Genomic DNA, 18,760 nt, shown 5'->3' on the forward strand with positions numbered 1-18,760 from the left:
TGTTTTTATCACTCCAGTATGAATGTGGAAACACTATACCTGCACACCATTCTGTCTAAACAAATTCTAAATTGTAAATAAATATACTGTGTATATATAACTTTTTTTCACCATGCCTCATTAAATTCCAAAGTACAAGTATAAATGAATTGCTGTAAGTTTAAAGATGACAACAAACAAGCCTGCAGTTCTCAAGAAACACAATCTCAGGCATCATTAATCCACTCAACACACAGATCATTATGCTGGAGGTAGAGGAAGATGAGGCAAATGCATCAATAACTGTGCTAATAAATGCATAAAGTTCAAATTCGTTGCTGTAAAACGCCAAAACACAACTGCTCAACTGACGCCTATATGACCTGTGGGTTTTTTATGATCTCTGTGGCATTTTGTGTTTCTTTGTCTATCTGTTCCTGTCTGCTCCAGATGAGCATGGCCAATTATAATCAAATGGATGTAGTGATTGATCAGCCTTTGGTGATTGGTCAGCCTTTACCTGATGCCACTTTTGTGTGTTTGTCGTTGCCTGACTTTACGTCATTCATTTGTACTATTCACTGTCTTTTGTTTGTTCGTTTGTATATTAATTCATCCATTCATTCATTCATTCGTTCGTTCGTTTGTTTGCTCGTTCGTTCGTTCGCTTGATTGATTGCTTGTTGTTTAAGAAAGTGTGTTTCAGATCAAAGAGAAAGTTCTTTTGATTATTGTTTGTTATTGTTCTGATTTCCTCACATTATTGACCATTGACTGTTTAAAGAAACATTTTAGCTTTGTGATTTCTGAATATACATCTTGAAATTTTGTATATATCGTATATACTTTGTTTTTACAAATTTTAAGAGAAGTAGGGGATATGATGAAATTTCATTTCATAACAGTTTGAATTGTTTTTTTAGGGGAGTTGGGTTAGTTAACTTGTATTTTATTTTATTGTGTTTACACATACAAATGTGGCCACTGACAATGAGAATGTTTCTTCATGTGTAATGCTGCAATTTGTCAAGCGTAGTCACTGGACTAAAAAACTAAAAAACTAAAAAACTAGTTCACTAAAAAACAAAACATTTTGCACAACTTTACACAATATCCACCAGGTTGCACAATAAGAATTGCTTTTCCATTGTGTGAATGCCCCTAAATCAAACAACCCACCCTAAGTGGTACATTAACAAGTTACATCTTTATAATAAATAAATGAATATTAAGGCTAGGTTGTTTTATGGGGTGCAAAGCAATATGTGCTCATGCTTCATTTGTAGAAAATCACATAATTTTTTCATATACCTTACTTTGATACAGCTATTCAGCTTAAATGGCGTCATATTTTCTAGTTCCATCTAAAGCATGAGGTTTCATCTTTGGGTAGAGACTCAATATATCCATCTGCAGTGTGACTTCAATCAACCGGCATGTTTGTGTGTGTGTGTGTGTGTGTTTGTGGGTGTGTGTGTGTGTGTGTCTGGGTTTCTGCGTCAGAGGGCGGGGCCTCAGGTTTGAAATCTCCCGGGTTTGCGCGTGCACGTGAATAACTTGGTTTCATTCGTACGTCATGGCGAAACACCTAATGACTCGGTATCAAGGCGACTCAGTTGAAGCACTATGAGTCGACTCTTTTATAGATGAATCAACAGTTTTAAAGACTGTACACTAACAGATTTAAGCCTTAGCTGGATACTTCACTTCACTTAGAGCTGTGTTACACACTACATGGAGGGGAATTTTCAAAAACCCATAATATGGGCTCTTTAAGAATGAATACAACATAAAATTTGACAAATTCCATTTCCACTTTTGTGGGCTCAACTCAATACTGTTAGATAGAATAGCCTAAGCTATATTGTAATCATTTAAAGAATTACAAATAGAAGACATAATGAAAAACTAAAAATTAAAACATACAAATCACTTTCGGTTTACATATCTCTCTGGTTTGATAGTATGTTTGACATTCTTTTACATACAATCGTGTTATTTTTTTTTTTCCTTTTCATACCAAATACCCTTCTGTTATGGCTTACCCCTAGAGCTCATAACAGAAAAATGGGGGCTTGTCTGCATGTCAGCTTGAAAACGGCGTGATATTTTGAGTTTAGATTCTCCACATCCATATTCTTGAAGAGCGTAATTTATAAAGTCCAGGCAACGGCTTCAGGTCTGATGAGATCTTTACACGTGTGCGTGTGGTAGATCAGTGTTTGCCCATAAACCCAGAGTAATAACTCCACTCTCCTCTCCAACTCTCCTCTCCCACGCTCTTTCCTCTCGCTCCACACAGACGAATCTTTATGATGAATGGAGTGAAGGGGCTGCCCCGCCGCTTTAATGTGATTGATGGGGGAAACTGGCGCTCGGCTAACCGCTACAAGCCACGGTGTGGGCATAAATGCCCCAGATAGAAGCACAGAGCACAGTCAGCATGGCAGAGATGATTTGATAGAAAGGAGAGCGCGGTCATGCTGAAGGAGAGAGATTAATTACACTAATATGAGGAGGAGGCTGAGCAAGGGCAAACAGCAGGAGACTCTGAGGAAGCCGTCAGGAAGTGTCTAATATGACTACAGGACTCTGAGTAATCAGGAGATCAGTAGCAAACTGTTGAGATCCAGTGCCCAAAATAAAACCTTTAAGTGCATGTGATGAAAATAATACAGTGAAGCTTATTCTTAATGTCTAAACTTCACCTCAAGAATGTTCTCATATGACATTTAAAACATGGATGAGTTTATCATGAACCCAATTCTTGATATCAGCATATATAAGTGGACACCAGTTGCACATGTAACTCTAAGCCTTTTTAAGGCATATGAATTTGTAGCCACTGGACTAATATCAATAGAGCTGACTATTTACATTATATAATCATTGTGTAACCATTATGTATCGACTATCTGCTACCGGTCAAAAGTTATAATAAATAAGGTTATCTTCTGCTCACTGCAAAAACAGTTAAATTTGTAAATATTTTTACTATTTAAAGTAACTGTTATTTATTTATTTAAATATATTTCAAACTGCATTTCGAATATCATTATTATTATTGTTATTATTATTATTAATATTATTATTATTTATTAGCAGTTGAGTATTTTTCTTCAAAGTTTCTTGATGATTAGAAAAGTCCAAATATCAGCATTTATTTGAAATAAAAATCTTTTGTAACATACACTATACCAGTGTTTCTCAACCACGTTTCTGGAGGCCCACTAACACTGCATGCTTTGGATATCTCCTTTGTCTGTCAAACCCATTACAGGTCTTTCTGCTTATGAGCTGATGATCTGAATCAGGTGTGTTTGGTTAAGGAGGCATGAAAAACAAGCAGAGCTAGTGATCCTACAGGAACGTGGTTGAGAAGCACTGCACTATACCATTCAAAAGCTTGGAGTAAATAAAGGGAGGGGATTAATACTTTTGTTCTGCAAGTATGCTTAAACTTGATCAAAAGGGGATGTTAAAGACATTTACTATGTCACAGAAGATTTAATTTCAGATAAATGCTGTTTATCTGAAATATAGGTTTGTCAAAGAAATCCGGAAAAACAATCGACTCAGCTGTTTTCAACATAATGATAGTTTTCTGAGGAGCAATCAGATTATTAGAATGATTTCTGGAGAACCATGCGGCTAAAGTTATGATGCAAAAAATCTCAAGCTTTAAAATCACAAGATTAAATTAAATTACATTTTTTATATATTCCAAAAATATATATTTTAAATAGTAAAAATTTTTCAAAATTGTACTGTTTTTGCTGTACTTTTGATTAAATAAGCCCAGGCTTGGTGAGCAAAGGAGAATTAAAAAATAATAATAAAAAAACCTTTAAAAAATGTTTGATCAGTAGTTTGTGCATTAGTTTATGTACAAAACTTTATACCTCATATAAGCATACTGACAGTAAGCAAGATAATAAAGAGCCTTGTTCCAAAACTTGCTGTCTTTCTTCTACCTTCTAAGGTCACAGATTAGAAAACCTGACATAAACTGCAAACACAGTATATGAACAATACTATGAGATTCAATTTACAATTGAAAACAATAAACTTTGATTAACATATTGCCACTAAAGTGATTCAGAAGGCCAATGAACATTAGATACACAGCCCACACAAATACTTGTTAAAGCAGTGCATTTATAATTAGATTGCAAACACTTTTTAGATTTATTAAGTGTAATATTACTTTAAAAATAAACAATATGCGTAATATTAGGTTTGAGGACTGGTTGATTTTTAGGTCTTTGTAGGGCTGCATTTCTTTGATGAAAAATAAAGTCAAACAGTAGTACTAAAGAATATTACATTAAAAACTGTGTATCACTTCATTTTGTTGGTATACATTTAATGCATTTTATTGAATTTAAGTAACATTGTATCTACATGCCAACTAATTCTCATTAGATTATAAGTAGAGTGCTAGGTTGGGGTTAGTGTAAGTTGATATGTACTTGCAAAGTTACTAATGTCTGTTGAAGGATCTGTATCAGCAGTCTATGAATACTCAAATGAGAAGCATTGCAACTACATGCTAATTACAACTTTTAGTTAACAAAATGTGCAATAGGGACCATCCAAATAAAGTCTTACCAAAACCTTTTGTTTAATAAATATTAAAATGTTATTTTCTGATGGCTAAAACTGAATTTTAGCATCATTTCTTCAGGCATTATTGTCACATGGTCCTTCACAGATTATTGTAATATGCTAATTAGCGGTTTTATTATTTGTTATGTTGAAAACATTGATTGATTGATTGATTGATTGATTGATTGATTGATTGATTGATTGATTGATTGATTGATTGATTGATTGATTGATTGATTTTTTTTGCAGGATTCTTTAATTAATGATAGGAATAACAGCACTATAAATAAACTGTGTTACAAGCGGCAATATTTTTTTCAGTATCGAGTAATTAAATTAATTTCTGTTTACCCCATTACAATACCATTACTGTTACTGACAATAATATGTGTGTGAGAACATTGAAGTGGTTTTCATGCAAGCAGCGGCTCTCTCAGCCATAGGACCTCTCCTTCTGGGGTATGTGTGTGTGTTTGGGGCTAGGGCGGGACACATAACCAACCAGTGATGACAGGGTGTCTGCGGTGTCTTAAAAAGTTTTAAAAGTTGATAAATCCATTTAAATCTCTTAAAAAGTATTACAAAGTCTTAAATGTGGTTTTACAAGGTACTTCATTTTGTATCAGTATGCTATTGCCTACATTTAATCTTTGAATATTGGGATGTTGTGTATTAATAAAATCCTGCTAGATTTGACATCATGCTGCTTTGTTTACTGCAGTAGCCAGGGAAGTACTTTTATTTCTGCTGTTCTATAGGCGCCACCAGCTGGATTAGCATTTTAATTCAGTATATCAATGATGTTTTAGCTTAAAATCCGTATTTAGTAAATATACTGTAAGCTAAAATGTTGCCGATGAGGTCCTAATGTGTATGGAAAGAGTCTTAAAAAAGGACTTAAAGGTATTGAATTTTATTCTCTGTTCCTGTATAAACACTGGATGTTGACTGGTTTGTCTGTGAACGTGGTGTAACTGAGAATGTGATGATGCTTGACTTAGATAAAGTCAGTTTCTATTGTTTGCCAATCAGAGGCAAAGTAGTGCGGAAAAAACAAAACACAAGTGACCAAGAGTCAGAACGATGGCAGATCCAACAAGTAGGCATGGGCCAGTATAAGATTCTGACGGTAAAAATATGGATAAAATATCACGGTTTTATGCTTTGACAATATTGTGATTACTGCTCGAAAATATATTCTTTTTAAATGTCAGGGTAAAAAACTTTTTCCTTCTTTTGAACACAATATATTTTATTTTGAGGGACATTTAAAATGATTTGGGACAGTAAACTTTTTAAATAACTTAAATGAAGTATTGACTTTTGCTGTAGTTTTAAGAACAGATTTCTTTACAATTTCAAAAGGCATTTTTGGATATATTTTCTGCTGGAGATACTGTTGTCCTAAAAAAACAAAAAAAAAGGTAATAAAAAATATTAAATATACTATAGGAACAATATAGCATACATTTTTGGTGATTTTAAAACCTTATCTTTTCCAAACCGCGGTATACCTTAAAAACGCTTATCATCCTATAGCTACCCACAAGTTCAAATGTAGCTTTTGCAAACTGGAAATATAAGCACTACTTTTCCCTCATTGAGGTGAAAGACAAGAATGTCTTTTTGCATCGGTGACTAGTAATTCTAATCTAGTGAAGCACTCCCAAGTCCTCAAATGTTGCCACAAAAATAGTGGTTAAGAAAGCAGGTGATAATGTGCGCTCTGCTACCTGTTTATTATATATTTAGACGTGCCTGTTGACAAATCTTGTGAGTTGTAGCTCGTGCAATAAATACTTAAAGTTCTAAACCATCTAACGTGTTTTATTGTGCAACTATAGTAATGATAATACCTATAATGATGTTGAATTTGATGGTTGTCTCTCACATTGTCCAACAACAACATTATAATAGTGTGTATTAGTGTACAAGGATTTATATTTGCTTCATAATCATTTGACACATTCAATTTTATTTTAAAGTAATGCAATAGTTACTTTCCCAGGTAATTAGTTACTTTTATAATTATGTAACCCAGTTACTAACTCATACACTATTTGTGAGAAGTAACTAGTAACTATAACTAATTACTCTTTTAACATCCTAAACTTCTAACTTCTTCTGCATTCTTTAAATTTTAAAGGTCCATACTGGCCCAATACCCCCATAAGTGGTTCTGTTCTCTCATCAGTTGGAATAGAATAACTTTTGCATAGATTATAATAGAGACATCTTTTTTCTTATGATTACTGACAAGTGCAGGAACTAACACAATAAATTACAGCAACCTAGACCACACAGAACCTAAAAGGTACACTTTCAAATTTGAGTTCGCAAACAAAACGCCTTTAATGGAGGAGTTTATTATAACACTACATATACAATTATTTTAATCAGTTTCAACTGTGTTTTATGGAGGGTTTTTACTTTTACATTTACACCTCTGCATGTGGATTTGTAAATATTTTTATTTTAGGTAGGCTAAATCCAGGTGAAACCCCAAAATAGTACTTGACTTTAAGAGTTTTAAAGGAACGAGCCGAACACTGTTGTTGATCACTGTTGATAAATTTGAAGTTGATACAATTTGATTCATTTAATGTTAACTAATGAGAATTGTAAATCGTTTTGGAACTTTTATCATCAGAAGCAGTTTTTGTGAATCCTTAAAATGCTGCTCACTAGTTTTTAGAGAAGCATTCTGGAAAAATAAAATCTCAGTCAGCTGTTTCCAACTGAGTTTTGGAGAATTAAACTTACTCACCAGGACTCCATTGTCTGCGACTGCTTCTTTGTAGGTGAAGTTACAGACGGCCCAGGCCAGGTAATACGTGGACATGCGGGGCGTCATGGAGAAATGGTTGGTCACCCATCCATCCTCATCAGATGTGGTGGCCTCCACTGGCATGTTGGACAGCGACTGATACAAGCTCTCGTGTTTCAGACTCACTCTGAATGTGGCTTTATAGATGGGCTCATCAAAACACGGGAAGGCCTTTCTAGCGTGAGTCGGAGAAAACTGCGTCACCGCCAGAAACCTGCAGAGGAAAGAAAGGTGAGATGAAAGAAATCTCAGGAATATTTATATGTGTGATTGAACTATTCTAAGATTCTGCGGTGAAAAGTCATTTCACCTCAACTTCATTAAACTGGATGTCACATGACTTTCCTGAATGCAAATGAGCTCAGACTGCCATCGCTGGACTCATCGATGTGCATTTTTATTACTCTAATGAGCTTCCTGGCGTGAAGATGGACAAAATTATTTCACTGCAGCAGCTAAATTACATCAGATGTCGACATATTATAAATCATAGCAGAATTGCTAGACTGGAGTCATGTTTTTTAATGGATATCTGCATTGTGACATCTAAAACACACACACACATGTGCCATTTTTAATGACAGGAATAGCTGTCAATCTGGTCTTGCATGTAGTTGCATTGGTGTCTTTTAAGTGAAATATCACACCATAAATATTCACATTCAGGCCATTGGAAGCAAAGTTACAGTAGGTGTCTGATCTACAAACATTCAAGAAAATATTCTATCATATAGCCAAATAAAAAATATATACTTTCAACATGTCTCACATTTTCACAGTTTATGTAGTTTAGAAATAAAACAAAGATAAAATATGACAGGAACTCAATTCTTCACAGTTAATCTGTGCCAGAACAATTTCATCTTGACAATGCCAGATAACCTTGAAGGATAATAAGGTGCAGTTTGTAATGTAGTGCTTTCAGACAATTGGTATGACAATGTTTACTTGACTCTCAATACTTTATTGGTTCACCCTGAGCCTCAGTGACAGCCTATAGTCTCTTCTGTCAACCAGATTCATCATTGCTTAACTTCAGTAGTTTCTCAAACTTGTTGCAATTGCTTTTCAGCTTTTTTGGTTTTTAGGACTTTGGAGTACATCATTTTGCTTTACATTGTTATGCCTTTACTTACATGAATGCATTATATAATGCCCTGCATCCATTACTAAAATGAAAAAATATGAATTTAACAGGACAAAATATATTTAGTTGCGTGAATTTGTGTGAATTATTGGTTTGACTGCAAGTAGAGCTGGGCGATTTGGCCTAAAATCAAAATCTCATTTAATTGAACATTTTGACTCGATTATGGTAAATGATTATTTTTTCCCTCTCATAGTTCACTGACTAGTTTTGTACAGTAAATATCCCCACATAATACAAGTGAGAGATTTTTGAATGAAGGAAACACACTATCTACTGTCAATGATTATTTATAGAACATCAACGCTGAACAACAAAAATTAAAACACACATTGCCTAAAATTTCATTTTAAAAGTAGAAAATAAGCAGTATCTCTTCTGAATAAAATAGCTCTTGCTTATCCTGTAAATAATGTTTTAAACTGTGCAATTTTTGCATCTTGCATCATAAATAAATATGTTAATGTTAAAAAAAACTTTAATGTAATGGAAAATATACTGTGTCAAAGTATCTCTGGCACAGTTGCCAATCATTGTCAATGTAGTGCAAAGAAAGGTGATGTGATCAGATGTGGCTGCAAAGTGGATCCGCTATAGGATCTTTAAAGAGGTATAGGTCTTTAAAGGCTGATTTATACTTCTCCATCAAGTAATCGTCATGACCCACAGTGGATGCCTTGTGTGTTGCCATGCATTTATACTGTGTGCTTTGCAATAACATTTCTAAAACACTAGCATTCAGCAGGATTTATGTTTCTCTGTGTCAAGTTTCCTCATGGGGGTTTTGTTTTTTCTGAATGCTGCCTTAGTGTAAAAGAAGCTAAAACTCATTCGTTCAGAGGTGGTGATCGGCAGACGTGCAACAACTTTAACCATACATTAAACACAAAAGTCTCCATACTGTATGGAGCTCCTTCACAGGACTCGACACTTATAAACACTCGCTCCAACTGGCTTGGTGCTCAACCTAGGCCCTTTGTCCCTGCCCACGGTCATCTTTAAAAGAGCGTGGTCACTTAAGTTTATACGCGGTAGAAAAAGTAAAAAAATCGGTCTGAAAAATCAAGTTCTGAATGTAAGTTTCGACTACCATTCGATTAATCGCCCAGCCTTAACTGTAAAGAATGTATAGAATTCTAATAGATGTGGCGTCCCTTGTGCCATGGCTTTTAAAGAGCAGTTCTCGGCCAGCCATTTCTTCACAGCACATTAGAACGCTAAATGCAGGATATACGGATTATACATTTATTCAGAACCCCCCCTATAAGGCAAAAGATATGTTTAAATGTAACTTTTGTTAGTTTAACGTATATATTGTGAAACTTGCTGTATATGTTTGTAATGGGGCAACAAACACATGTAGAATGCTGAGTTTTAAGTGTTTATTATAGTTATTTTAATTATTTTATATACACTACCTGACAAAAGTCTTGTCATTGATCCCAGTTGTCAGAGCAACAAATAAAAGCTTGATTTTTAGTTGATCATTTGGAAAAGTGACAGATTTTTCAGATGAATCATCTGTTGAACTGCATCCCAATCATCAGAAATACTGCAGAAGATCTATTGGAACCCACATGGACCCGAGATTCTTACAGAAATCAGTCAAGTTTGTTGAAGAAAAAAAACATGATTTGGGGTTACATTCAATATGGGGGCTTGCAAGAGATCTGCAGAGTGGATGGCAACATCAACAGTATCAAGACATTTGTGCAGCTCATTACATTACAAACCACAGGTGAGAGCAAATTCTTCAGCAGGACAGTGCTCCTTCTCATACTTCAGCCTCCACATCAGAGTTCCTGGAACAAAGAAGGTCAAGGTGCTCCAGGATTGGCCAGCCCAGTCACCAGAAATAAACATTATTGAGCATGTCTGGGGCAAGATGAAGGAGGAGGCATTGAAGATGAATCCAAAGAACCTTGATAAACTCTTTGAGTCCAGCAAGAATGCTTTCTTTGCCTTTCCTGATGATTATTAAGTTGTTTGAGTCATTGCAGAGATGTAGGGATGCAGTCCTCCAAGCTCATGGGAGTTATACACAATATTCATTCTTTTTCCACTGCACCATGACTTTATATTCTATATTCTGTACTATACTATTCTTATTTCTGTGAAGTGACTAGAGTTTTGTGTTTTGTCGTAATCTACAGACCATTGGCTTTCATATTAGCCACTTTTGATACCAAAACGTTCAACTAGAAGTCAAGTTATTATTAGTTGTTCCTAAAACGTGGAAAGGTGATAAGACTTTTGTTAGGTAGTGTCCGTTGGGGCTTATAAATACTAAATACATTCTAAATCTGTCCCTGTTGTTCCATTTTGTCAAGTATAATATAGACTATATTTCATTTATACCACATCTTAGCAGCAAAATAAGTTACTCTGGTGGTGTAAAATCGGCAGCTAAAATAAACCTCGCTACCACTAGAATTTAACAAGGCATCTACTCAATTTGTAAAAAGATTTTTTGACAAAAGTATAATTATATTGCACGTGTAAAAAGCAGTAAGCAGAGCTCATTAATAATCATGATGTTTTCAAATATGGTCAAAGTGAGGTTTCTCATCCTACTAATTTGTATTGTTATTTATGAGCATATAAAACCATTTCTGGATTACATTTGAACTCACCTAAACCACATACCTATTATGTACGGGAGATGTCAGTGAACAATTTCACTTGTTGAATTAAGGCAGTCTTTAAAACTTTCATCAAATCTCACAGGTTGATTTCGCTGTCACCACTCACAGCTTGACCAGCAGAGTGTTCTGTTCACTCCTGCTTTTCTGTGACGGCTTTTCATTCTCATTAGCAGCCATTCATGCACTAATAATCTATAATGATAATGTCCCATCTGTTTACATCTCCACTATCTATACAGTAGACACTAGTACCATTTAAACTTCTGTACACTATTTAAAAATCCCAGTGAGGACACAGGCAGGGGGTGAGGAGAAATCAGACAAGCAGACACACAGAAGAAGAATTTGCAGGCATGTCAGACTGAAAGAACATTTCAGTGACGCACGTGGAGGTGTTTGAGTTGGGTGGAGATGTTTTCTGCCTGTTCATGTGTGAGAAAACCTTTCAGGTAAAAGTCAGGATAAACCAGACCATCAGATGTCGGATTGATGCTCCAGCGCCCACGTCTAACTACATAAACACAGGTATTTTCTCAATCCTGCGAGATCCTGCAGTTCATGGTGTTCAGGAAATATGAGCAGACAGCAGGAGCCGATTACAGTAAACTAGATGATCTTCAGAGCCTGTGGAGCTGAGAGATGCTGTCTCAACATAAACATGCTGAATTTATTTCAGAGACGCTCTTAATATTAAGACCTCAGCCTGCGCTGGAAAAAAGCTTTTGATGAAGAATCTTTTCTGTGAACCCGGAACATGCTGTGTTTACAGCGGAGACTGAAGCTTCAGCAGTTTCTGCAAAGGCAGAAAGGAAACTAGTAGATGGACAGAAGTGTATCCATGAAAGCAAACCCTTCAGGGTAAAACAAAGCTTAAACATGTCTCAAATACAGGAAAACCTGGGGCAAAGATTCAAATATCAGCCAGTTTTCCTCAGAGGACGAAGAGTCAGAAGCCGGAAAAGAGGAGCAAGAAGCTGATATTCAGTGCGGCTGACCTGAAATAACTAGAGATATGAGGCTCAAAACAACTGTAAAACTCTAAGATTATATAATGTGCTTTTGTTAATCAAATGCTTATCTGAGTTACATATGAATACAAAAGGTGAACAGATGATTTACAAACATTAAAATTGTCTAATAATCAGTTTGTTTGCTTAATTTGTTAATTAGTTTAACTGAACACCAGCACTAGATGCATTAATATACAATTAATTAGTTCCTTTAAGGTTACCCTGATGTAAATATAAGAATTTGTATCACTCTATGTTTTACAGTAAAGGAGTTTTTAAATGTAGCTGATGTGACAGGGAGGTTTGACTAGCGTTCATTCAGATCTGTCTGAACTCTGACCTCCACGAATAATCACGAACAGTTACTGTCACAGAGATAGGAAAATCACATGCAGTCAGTAGTATTAGAGGAGTGCATGCAGCTCAACTATAACCTAGATCTTAAACTGTTTATTTTATAACTGACGTTGTTTTTGTTGTTTTACTTGAGCAGCCAAAACCCTGACTTGCCTTATTCTATGCAAAACATGTGAAGAATTCCATAAATTCTAATAACGAATTCTTTTAATATAACCTCAAAATAAACACAAACACAAATTGCTGTATGAAGCATTACTGAGCACTTAATTGATCCAAGTTAGGTGAGTTAAGGTAACTTGCGGTTTGCATCAGCATCTGTCGTTCCCATGATAACTGTTGACACCTAATCAGCATATGAAAGGCTTTGAAAGTGACACCGTAAACAGCCTTTACCTTCTTTCTCCATTGAGCATGTAGGAGCTGCGGAAGAAGCCCAGCAGCTCGTGCTCGATGTGCGCAGTGAAGGTGATGTTGATCTTGTATGTTCTGAGGGGCTTCATCTCTCTGTGCAGCGCGATCACATACACCTGTTTGGGCTGATAGTGGAAGCGGCGCTGGATCCGCATGGCGCCCGCTTTTTTACTGTCCGAAAACACCAGCACTTTGTCTAGCTCCAGCCGGTCCGAGTGCAACACGATCAGCTTGGTGGAGTTGACGCACTCAAACTCGATGTTCACCTCGCCGGAGAAGCTGAAGTTCTCCATGTGCACGGTCAGGCGGAGGTCGTAGTGGCGCGGGCGCAGGGTGGCCGGTAAGCGCAGGTGTCTCCAGGGCTGCTGGCCGTCCTCCGAGTCTCTGTGACTGATGTTCCCGTCCCGTGACTGTTTCCACTTACTGTTGCTGGAGCCGTTGGCGGCCAGAGCCCCGCTGCTCTCCGCGGCGCATCTCTCGAAGCTGACGCTGAGCGTGATGGCGATGGCAGTGACGATGATGAGGGTGAGGATGGAGATGGCGAAGCCCAGCACCAGTCTCTTATGCACCGTGATGTGCTGCTCGGTAGTCCGGGGTCGGACCACCACGCTGTCGGCCCACTGATCGGACAGAGCCCGTCCGTTCCTCATGCCCGTGTCCTCGATGCCCATTATATGCCCGATCTGATGTGTTTCATATTCATCATCAGCCTCCGTTCGTGCGCTGCAGCTCACGCTGATTTAAAGGCGGGAAATGCCGCAAAGATCCCGCGAAAAAAACTTGGGAGAATGAAAGAGCCGCTCGATGAGCTTGAGACTGGAAGAGAATCTGAAGTTCGTTCGGTCAGATGCTGGAGCTCATCATGTCATACCGCACAGGCATTTCTCCTCGGACATCAGTGAGATGTGGATGAAAGTCCAGCACCTACTATATGATCAGTGGAGAGAGTGTTGTGAATCTCTCTTCTCTCTCTTCATCTTTCTATCGTCCATCCTCAGCCCTGCTTTTCTGTCTATGCTGCTGCATCCTCCCTTTCAGCCAGTGGGCTGTGCGCTCTCTCTCTCTCTCTCTCTCTCTCTCTCTCTCTCTCTCTCTCTCTCTCTCTCTCTCTCTCTCTCTCTCTCTCTCTCTCTCTCTCTCTGTCAATTCACATTTCATTAAACATGGAGATATCCAGACAGGCTGATGGGACTCTCTCCTCGTTCACCCAAATAAAAAAGCGCTGAGTTACATGAATAGTTCACGGAATAATTAGTTTTAATTTATTGAAAATATCAAATGAAAAATTAAATGAGAAATGTGCTTGTCAAAATCGTACACTCGTGCTTTGACAGTATTTATATGGTACAAATAGATTAGCTTGATCTGTGATTTCAGAGCAAAATGTGAAATAGATAAGCTGTTTTTGAGTGAATTGATAAAGTAATTAAGTGAAATTCAAATATGTTTTGCGAGCCAGACATCTTCACTTCTCTTGCCTTCTCTCTGCATGTAAAGCATCTTAGTTTTGTGCAGTAGTGTGTGTTTCAGGGTCAGGCTGAGCAGGGTTCAGTTTTATAATAGCATATTCAGTATGTGAGCTGCAACTGTAATTTGAAGGCAGCTGTCCATGGTGCTGAATCAAACAAGACCTGAGGCAACCTCAGCACCAGTAGAGCCTCTAAATGGAGCCGAGTAAAAAAAGCACTTCAAACAAGTTTCCCCGAACCCTCCCCCATACGCCATTGGTTGAATAAATAGATGGGCCAGCCCACAATCACACCATTGGTTAGCTTACTCTCAGGCCCATAAATTTACCTGTTTGCGTCTTAAACATGTAATATTCATAATGGAGGCTCATAACATTAGTTCTTAATTAACTATGTAAATTATCTCTCAATACAAAACATAGATATAATGATACCATTAGCATTAGCTTGGATTATATTTAGGTATATTACCATGAAGGATAGTGTGAAACTGAACATCATTTTGATTAAATAAATGCAGCCTTGCTATGAAGGACAACTATTTTTATTATTATTATTATTATTATTATTATTATTATTTTATTATTTTTCATTTATTTATTTATTGAATTTGTAATTATTATTTCTATTACTATTATTCTTATTGTTGTTGTATTCTTTTTAAATATAAATGTTATTAGGGCTGCATGATACTGGAAAAATCTGACATTTGTATAATAATCTTTGCAATATCTTTGTATTTCTGCAATATACATACAATTTCACCAGATGATTTAAACCCCTTTATTTGGAAACAATTGATTAATTTTCTTTTGATTGGCATGATTCTTTAGGGCAGGGGTGCCCAAACTATATCTTATGAAGGGCCAAAAACCAAACTTGATTGAGGCTGGGGGGCCAAAGGTAAATATAGTTATTATTTAATAATGTTTAAAAATGACTAGAAAGCTTTTTTTAAATGAGCTTATATTGTATTTTTTACATTTTATAATGGACTTATTACAATAGAAACAAAACAATCTATTAGATATATTATAATTACACAGTTTTTTGCCTTAATTTCTCGTAAATGCCTTCTGCGTAGTGCTCTATATGTGACAGTATTTACACTTTTTAAAAATCGGTTTCATTGAAACATTTAATTTCAGTTTGCTTTTTTGTTGCTAAAGAGATTGTCAAATTAGAAACGACGATCTCTGTGTTAAATGCAACTGCCCCAACCCTCTTCATCATTACCTCTCTATGGCGGGCCAAATCAAAAGTTACAATGGACCAGCTTTGGCCTGTGGGCCCTACTTTGGTCATCTGTGCCTAAGGGAAACAAATCATGAACGGAATGTAATAAACAAATTACAAGTATAGCTAAATGCAATAGAGCAAACATAAAAGTGAAAGAAACAGTACTTTATGGATTTCAGGCTAGTGGATTTGTATTCGGCAACAAAAATTGAAAACAAATATTTGGATTGATCTTTTAATCAATCTTTATTTTCTCCCTTTATATATATATATATATATATATATATATATATATATATATATATATATATATATATATATATATATATATATATATATACATATATATATATATATATATATATATATATATATGCGATGTGACCATTGTGGATGCACACATTGCGATATCAATGCTCAGAACAATATATTGTGCAGCCCTAGTTAGTGTATAGTACTTGTATTAATAACGGCTCTGTACAAAAATAAGCCAGTACTACAATAAACAAGAACCTCAATAATCCTTATTTCTTTTTAATTTTTCTTGTTGACTCAACTTTTAAATACATCTGCTGCACTGATCTAAAATTATTTTATTCTTAAAATTAAATTCTTGTTTGCTCAACTTATGAAATGTTAGTTAGTTGCACTGACCTAAAATGTCTTAAGTTGAGTGAACAAAAAACTCTTTTGGAAACTGGTACTAAGAAATAAAACATCAGTAAAAATAAACATAGTAAAAGTAAAAATAATAATAATAATAATGAAAAAATAAAACAGACTAATGTTAACAAAAAATTTATTAGACACATAATTAGAAACAAGACAGGAGACAAAACAACAATAACAGTAAACAAGACAAGGATCAAAACATGACAGGACAAGCAGAGAAATTGCTTTGTAATGCTTCACAGGGAAAAATAAGACTCAGCAAAGAGTCTGTGTGAATGAAATGTCTTATAGTCTTAGTGAGCAGTCCATTATGAGCTCCAGCTGTGTGTGTATAATCAGGAGACCACAATACCAGAAACTGGATCCTCTAATACATTTTTAGTTATATTTAGAGCATTTGAATTGTCATTTAATTATTACAGGATTTTGACATAAAAAATAAATATAAAATACTTTTGATTTCTCATTTGAGAATGTATTTTGACTTATTTTTTAATTGTTTGAGCGTTTGATTTGTCATGTGCTTTAACTGCAGACCGTCAGCTTTAATTTGAGGGTATTTACATCCAAATCAGGTAAACTCTATAGGAATTGCAACAGTTTGCATATATGTGCCTCCCAGTTGTTAAGGATCCAAAAGTAATTGGACAATTGGCTTTTAATCTGTTCTATGGCCAGGTGTGTGTTATTCCCCTTATTATCCCAATTACAATAAGCAGATAAAAGGTTCAGAGTTAATTCCAGGTTCATTTCAGATTTAATTTTGCATTTGGAGTCTGTTACTGTCAACTCAAGATGAGATCCAAAGAGCTGTCACTATCAGTCAAGCAAGCCATCATTAGGCTGAAAAAAATCAAACAAACCCATCAGAGAGCTTAAACATTAGGGATGGCCAAAACAACTGTTTGGAACATTCTTGCTCATACTAAGCAAGAAAACTCATTTGACGATGCTTCACAGTGCAGATGAAGAATGACCCAAAGCAAACTGCAAAAGCAACCAAAGAGTTTTTGAAAGGAAAGCCGTGGAATGTTATGCAATGGCCATGTCAATCCCCTGATCTGAATCCAAGTGAGCATGCATTTTATTTGCTGAAGACAAAACTGAAGGGAAAATGCTCCAAGAACAAGCAAGAACTGAAGACAGTTGCTGTAGAGGCCTGGCAGAGCACCACCAGGAATGAAACCCAGCGTCTGGTGATGTTTACGCATTCCAAACTTCAGGCTGTAATTGACTGCAAAGGATTTGCAACCAAGTATTAAAAAGTGAAAGTTTGATTTATGCTTATTATTCTGTCCAATTACTTTTGGACCCTTAACAAGTGGGAGGCACATATGCAAACAGTCCATGCTCTAAGCATTTTCTTTTGTAGAGGGAACCAGGTAAATGTGAGCTGAAAATTCAAATTAAAAGTCTTTCTCTGCCCGTTATATATATATATATATATATATATATATATATATATATATATATATATATATTTTTTTTTTTTTTTCCCAAACAAGCAACAACAACAAAAAAAAAGTAATTTTAACTTTTTTCAGGTTGAATTTTTTTTTACAGTTTGTTGTTTTGTGGATAAAATTAGATTCTGAATTTATGAATGAATCTCTTAGCATTGGTTCAGATTAATAACATTGTACTGTTTTTAAATAATGGAAGTTATGCAAGTCAAATTAGATTTTGATAGGAATATTTTCTGGTTGATCAAACAAGCGAAATATACTGTACTGAAAAAATACAATACTGTAGATACTAATGTATAAAACATTTATTACACCTTAACCCACTCTTCACATCTTTCCACATCCTCCCTTGATATTTTCTGCCTCTCATTCATCTCAGTGCATCCGTCATTGTTTTACAAAGGAAGAAAAGTGGTGGCTCTTTGAACAATATGACGGCTCCAAACACCAAATAACACCCTCAATTTGCAGCTGTTGGCATGGCTGGTTAAACAGCACAGCGAGAAGAGAGCGGTGAGCGTGTGAAGAGACCCTTGAAGAAGCCCAGAGAGAGAAGGAGAGCTGGAAAGATGACAGGATGCTGAAAAGCCGAAAGAGGGCTTTGACTTTTATTTATATTGAAATTTTTCTATAGTAGAGCTGGCAAGAATTGCATTCAGATTATCAGCTGATAAACACAATTGCCCCTTAACCCCAATGGAATTTAAAACCTATTTTTCTGGAATAATGGGGCAGAGATTGAATGTCCAAGAATTATTGTAAGATCTCCAGATTGAATGAAAATGCAGGTGCATTTAAAAAAGGAAAATAGGCAATTTCCACGAGGCTTCTGAACACAAAAGCCTATGTCGAGGTTGCAAATGGTTTTTGAACTGAAAACCTACAGTTTGAATGGAAGCATACAACACAAGATCAGTGTGGAGAAAC

General features: G+C 35.9%; 1 protein-coding gene across 1 annotated transcript in view; it reads right to left on the minus strand.

The window, feature by feature from the left end:
- trhde.2 (thyrotropin releasing hormone degrading enzyme, tandem duplicate 2) overlaps positions 1–14,010 on the minus strand; it is a 211,446-nt gene extending 197,436 nt beyond the window's left edge. Inside the window, exons 1-2 of the mRNA XM_685797.10 lie at positions 12,970–14,010; positions 7,355–7,628 (exon numbers count right to left, since the gene is read on the minus strand). Coding sequence (XP_690889.3) covers positions 7,355–7,628; positions 12,970–13,658 — 963 coding nt within the window. The 5' untranslated portion in view covers positions 13,659–14,010. The remainder of the gene's footprint in view (positions 1–7,354; positions 7,629–12,969) is intronic.
- Between the last annotated feature and the right edge of the window lie 4,750 nt (positions 14,011–18,760).

Source organism: Danio rerio, chromosome 4 (genome assembly GCF_049306965.1).
Source record: "Danio rerio strain Tuebingen ecotype United States chromosome 4, GRCz12tu, whole genome shotgun sequence".
Classification (NCBI taxonomy): Eukaryota; Metazoa; Chordata; class Actinopteri; order Cypriniformes; family Danionidae; genus Danio; species Danio rerio.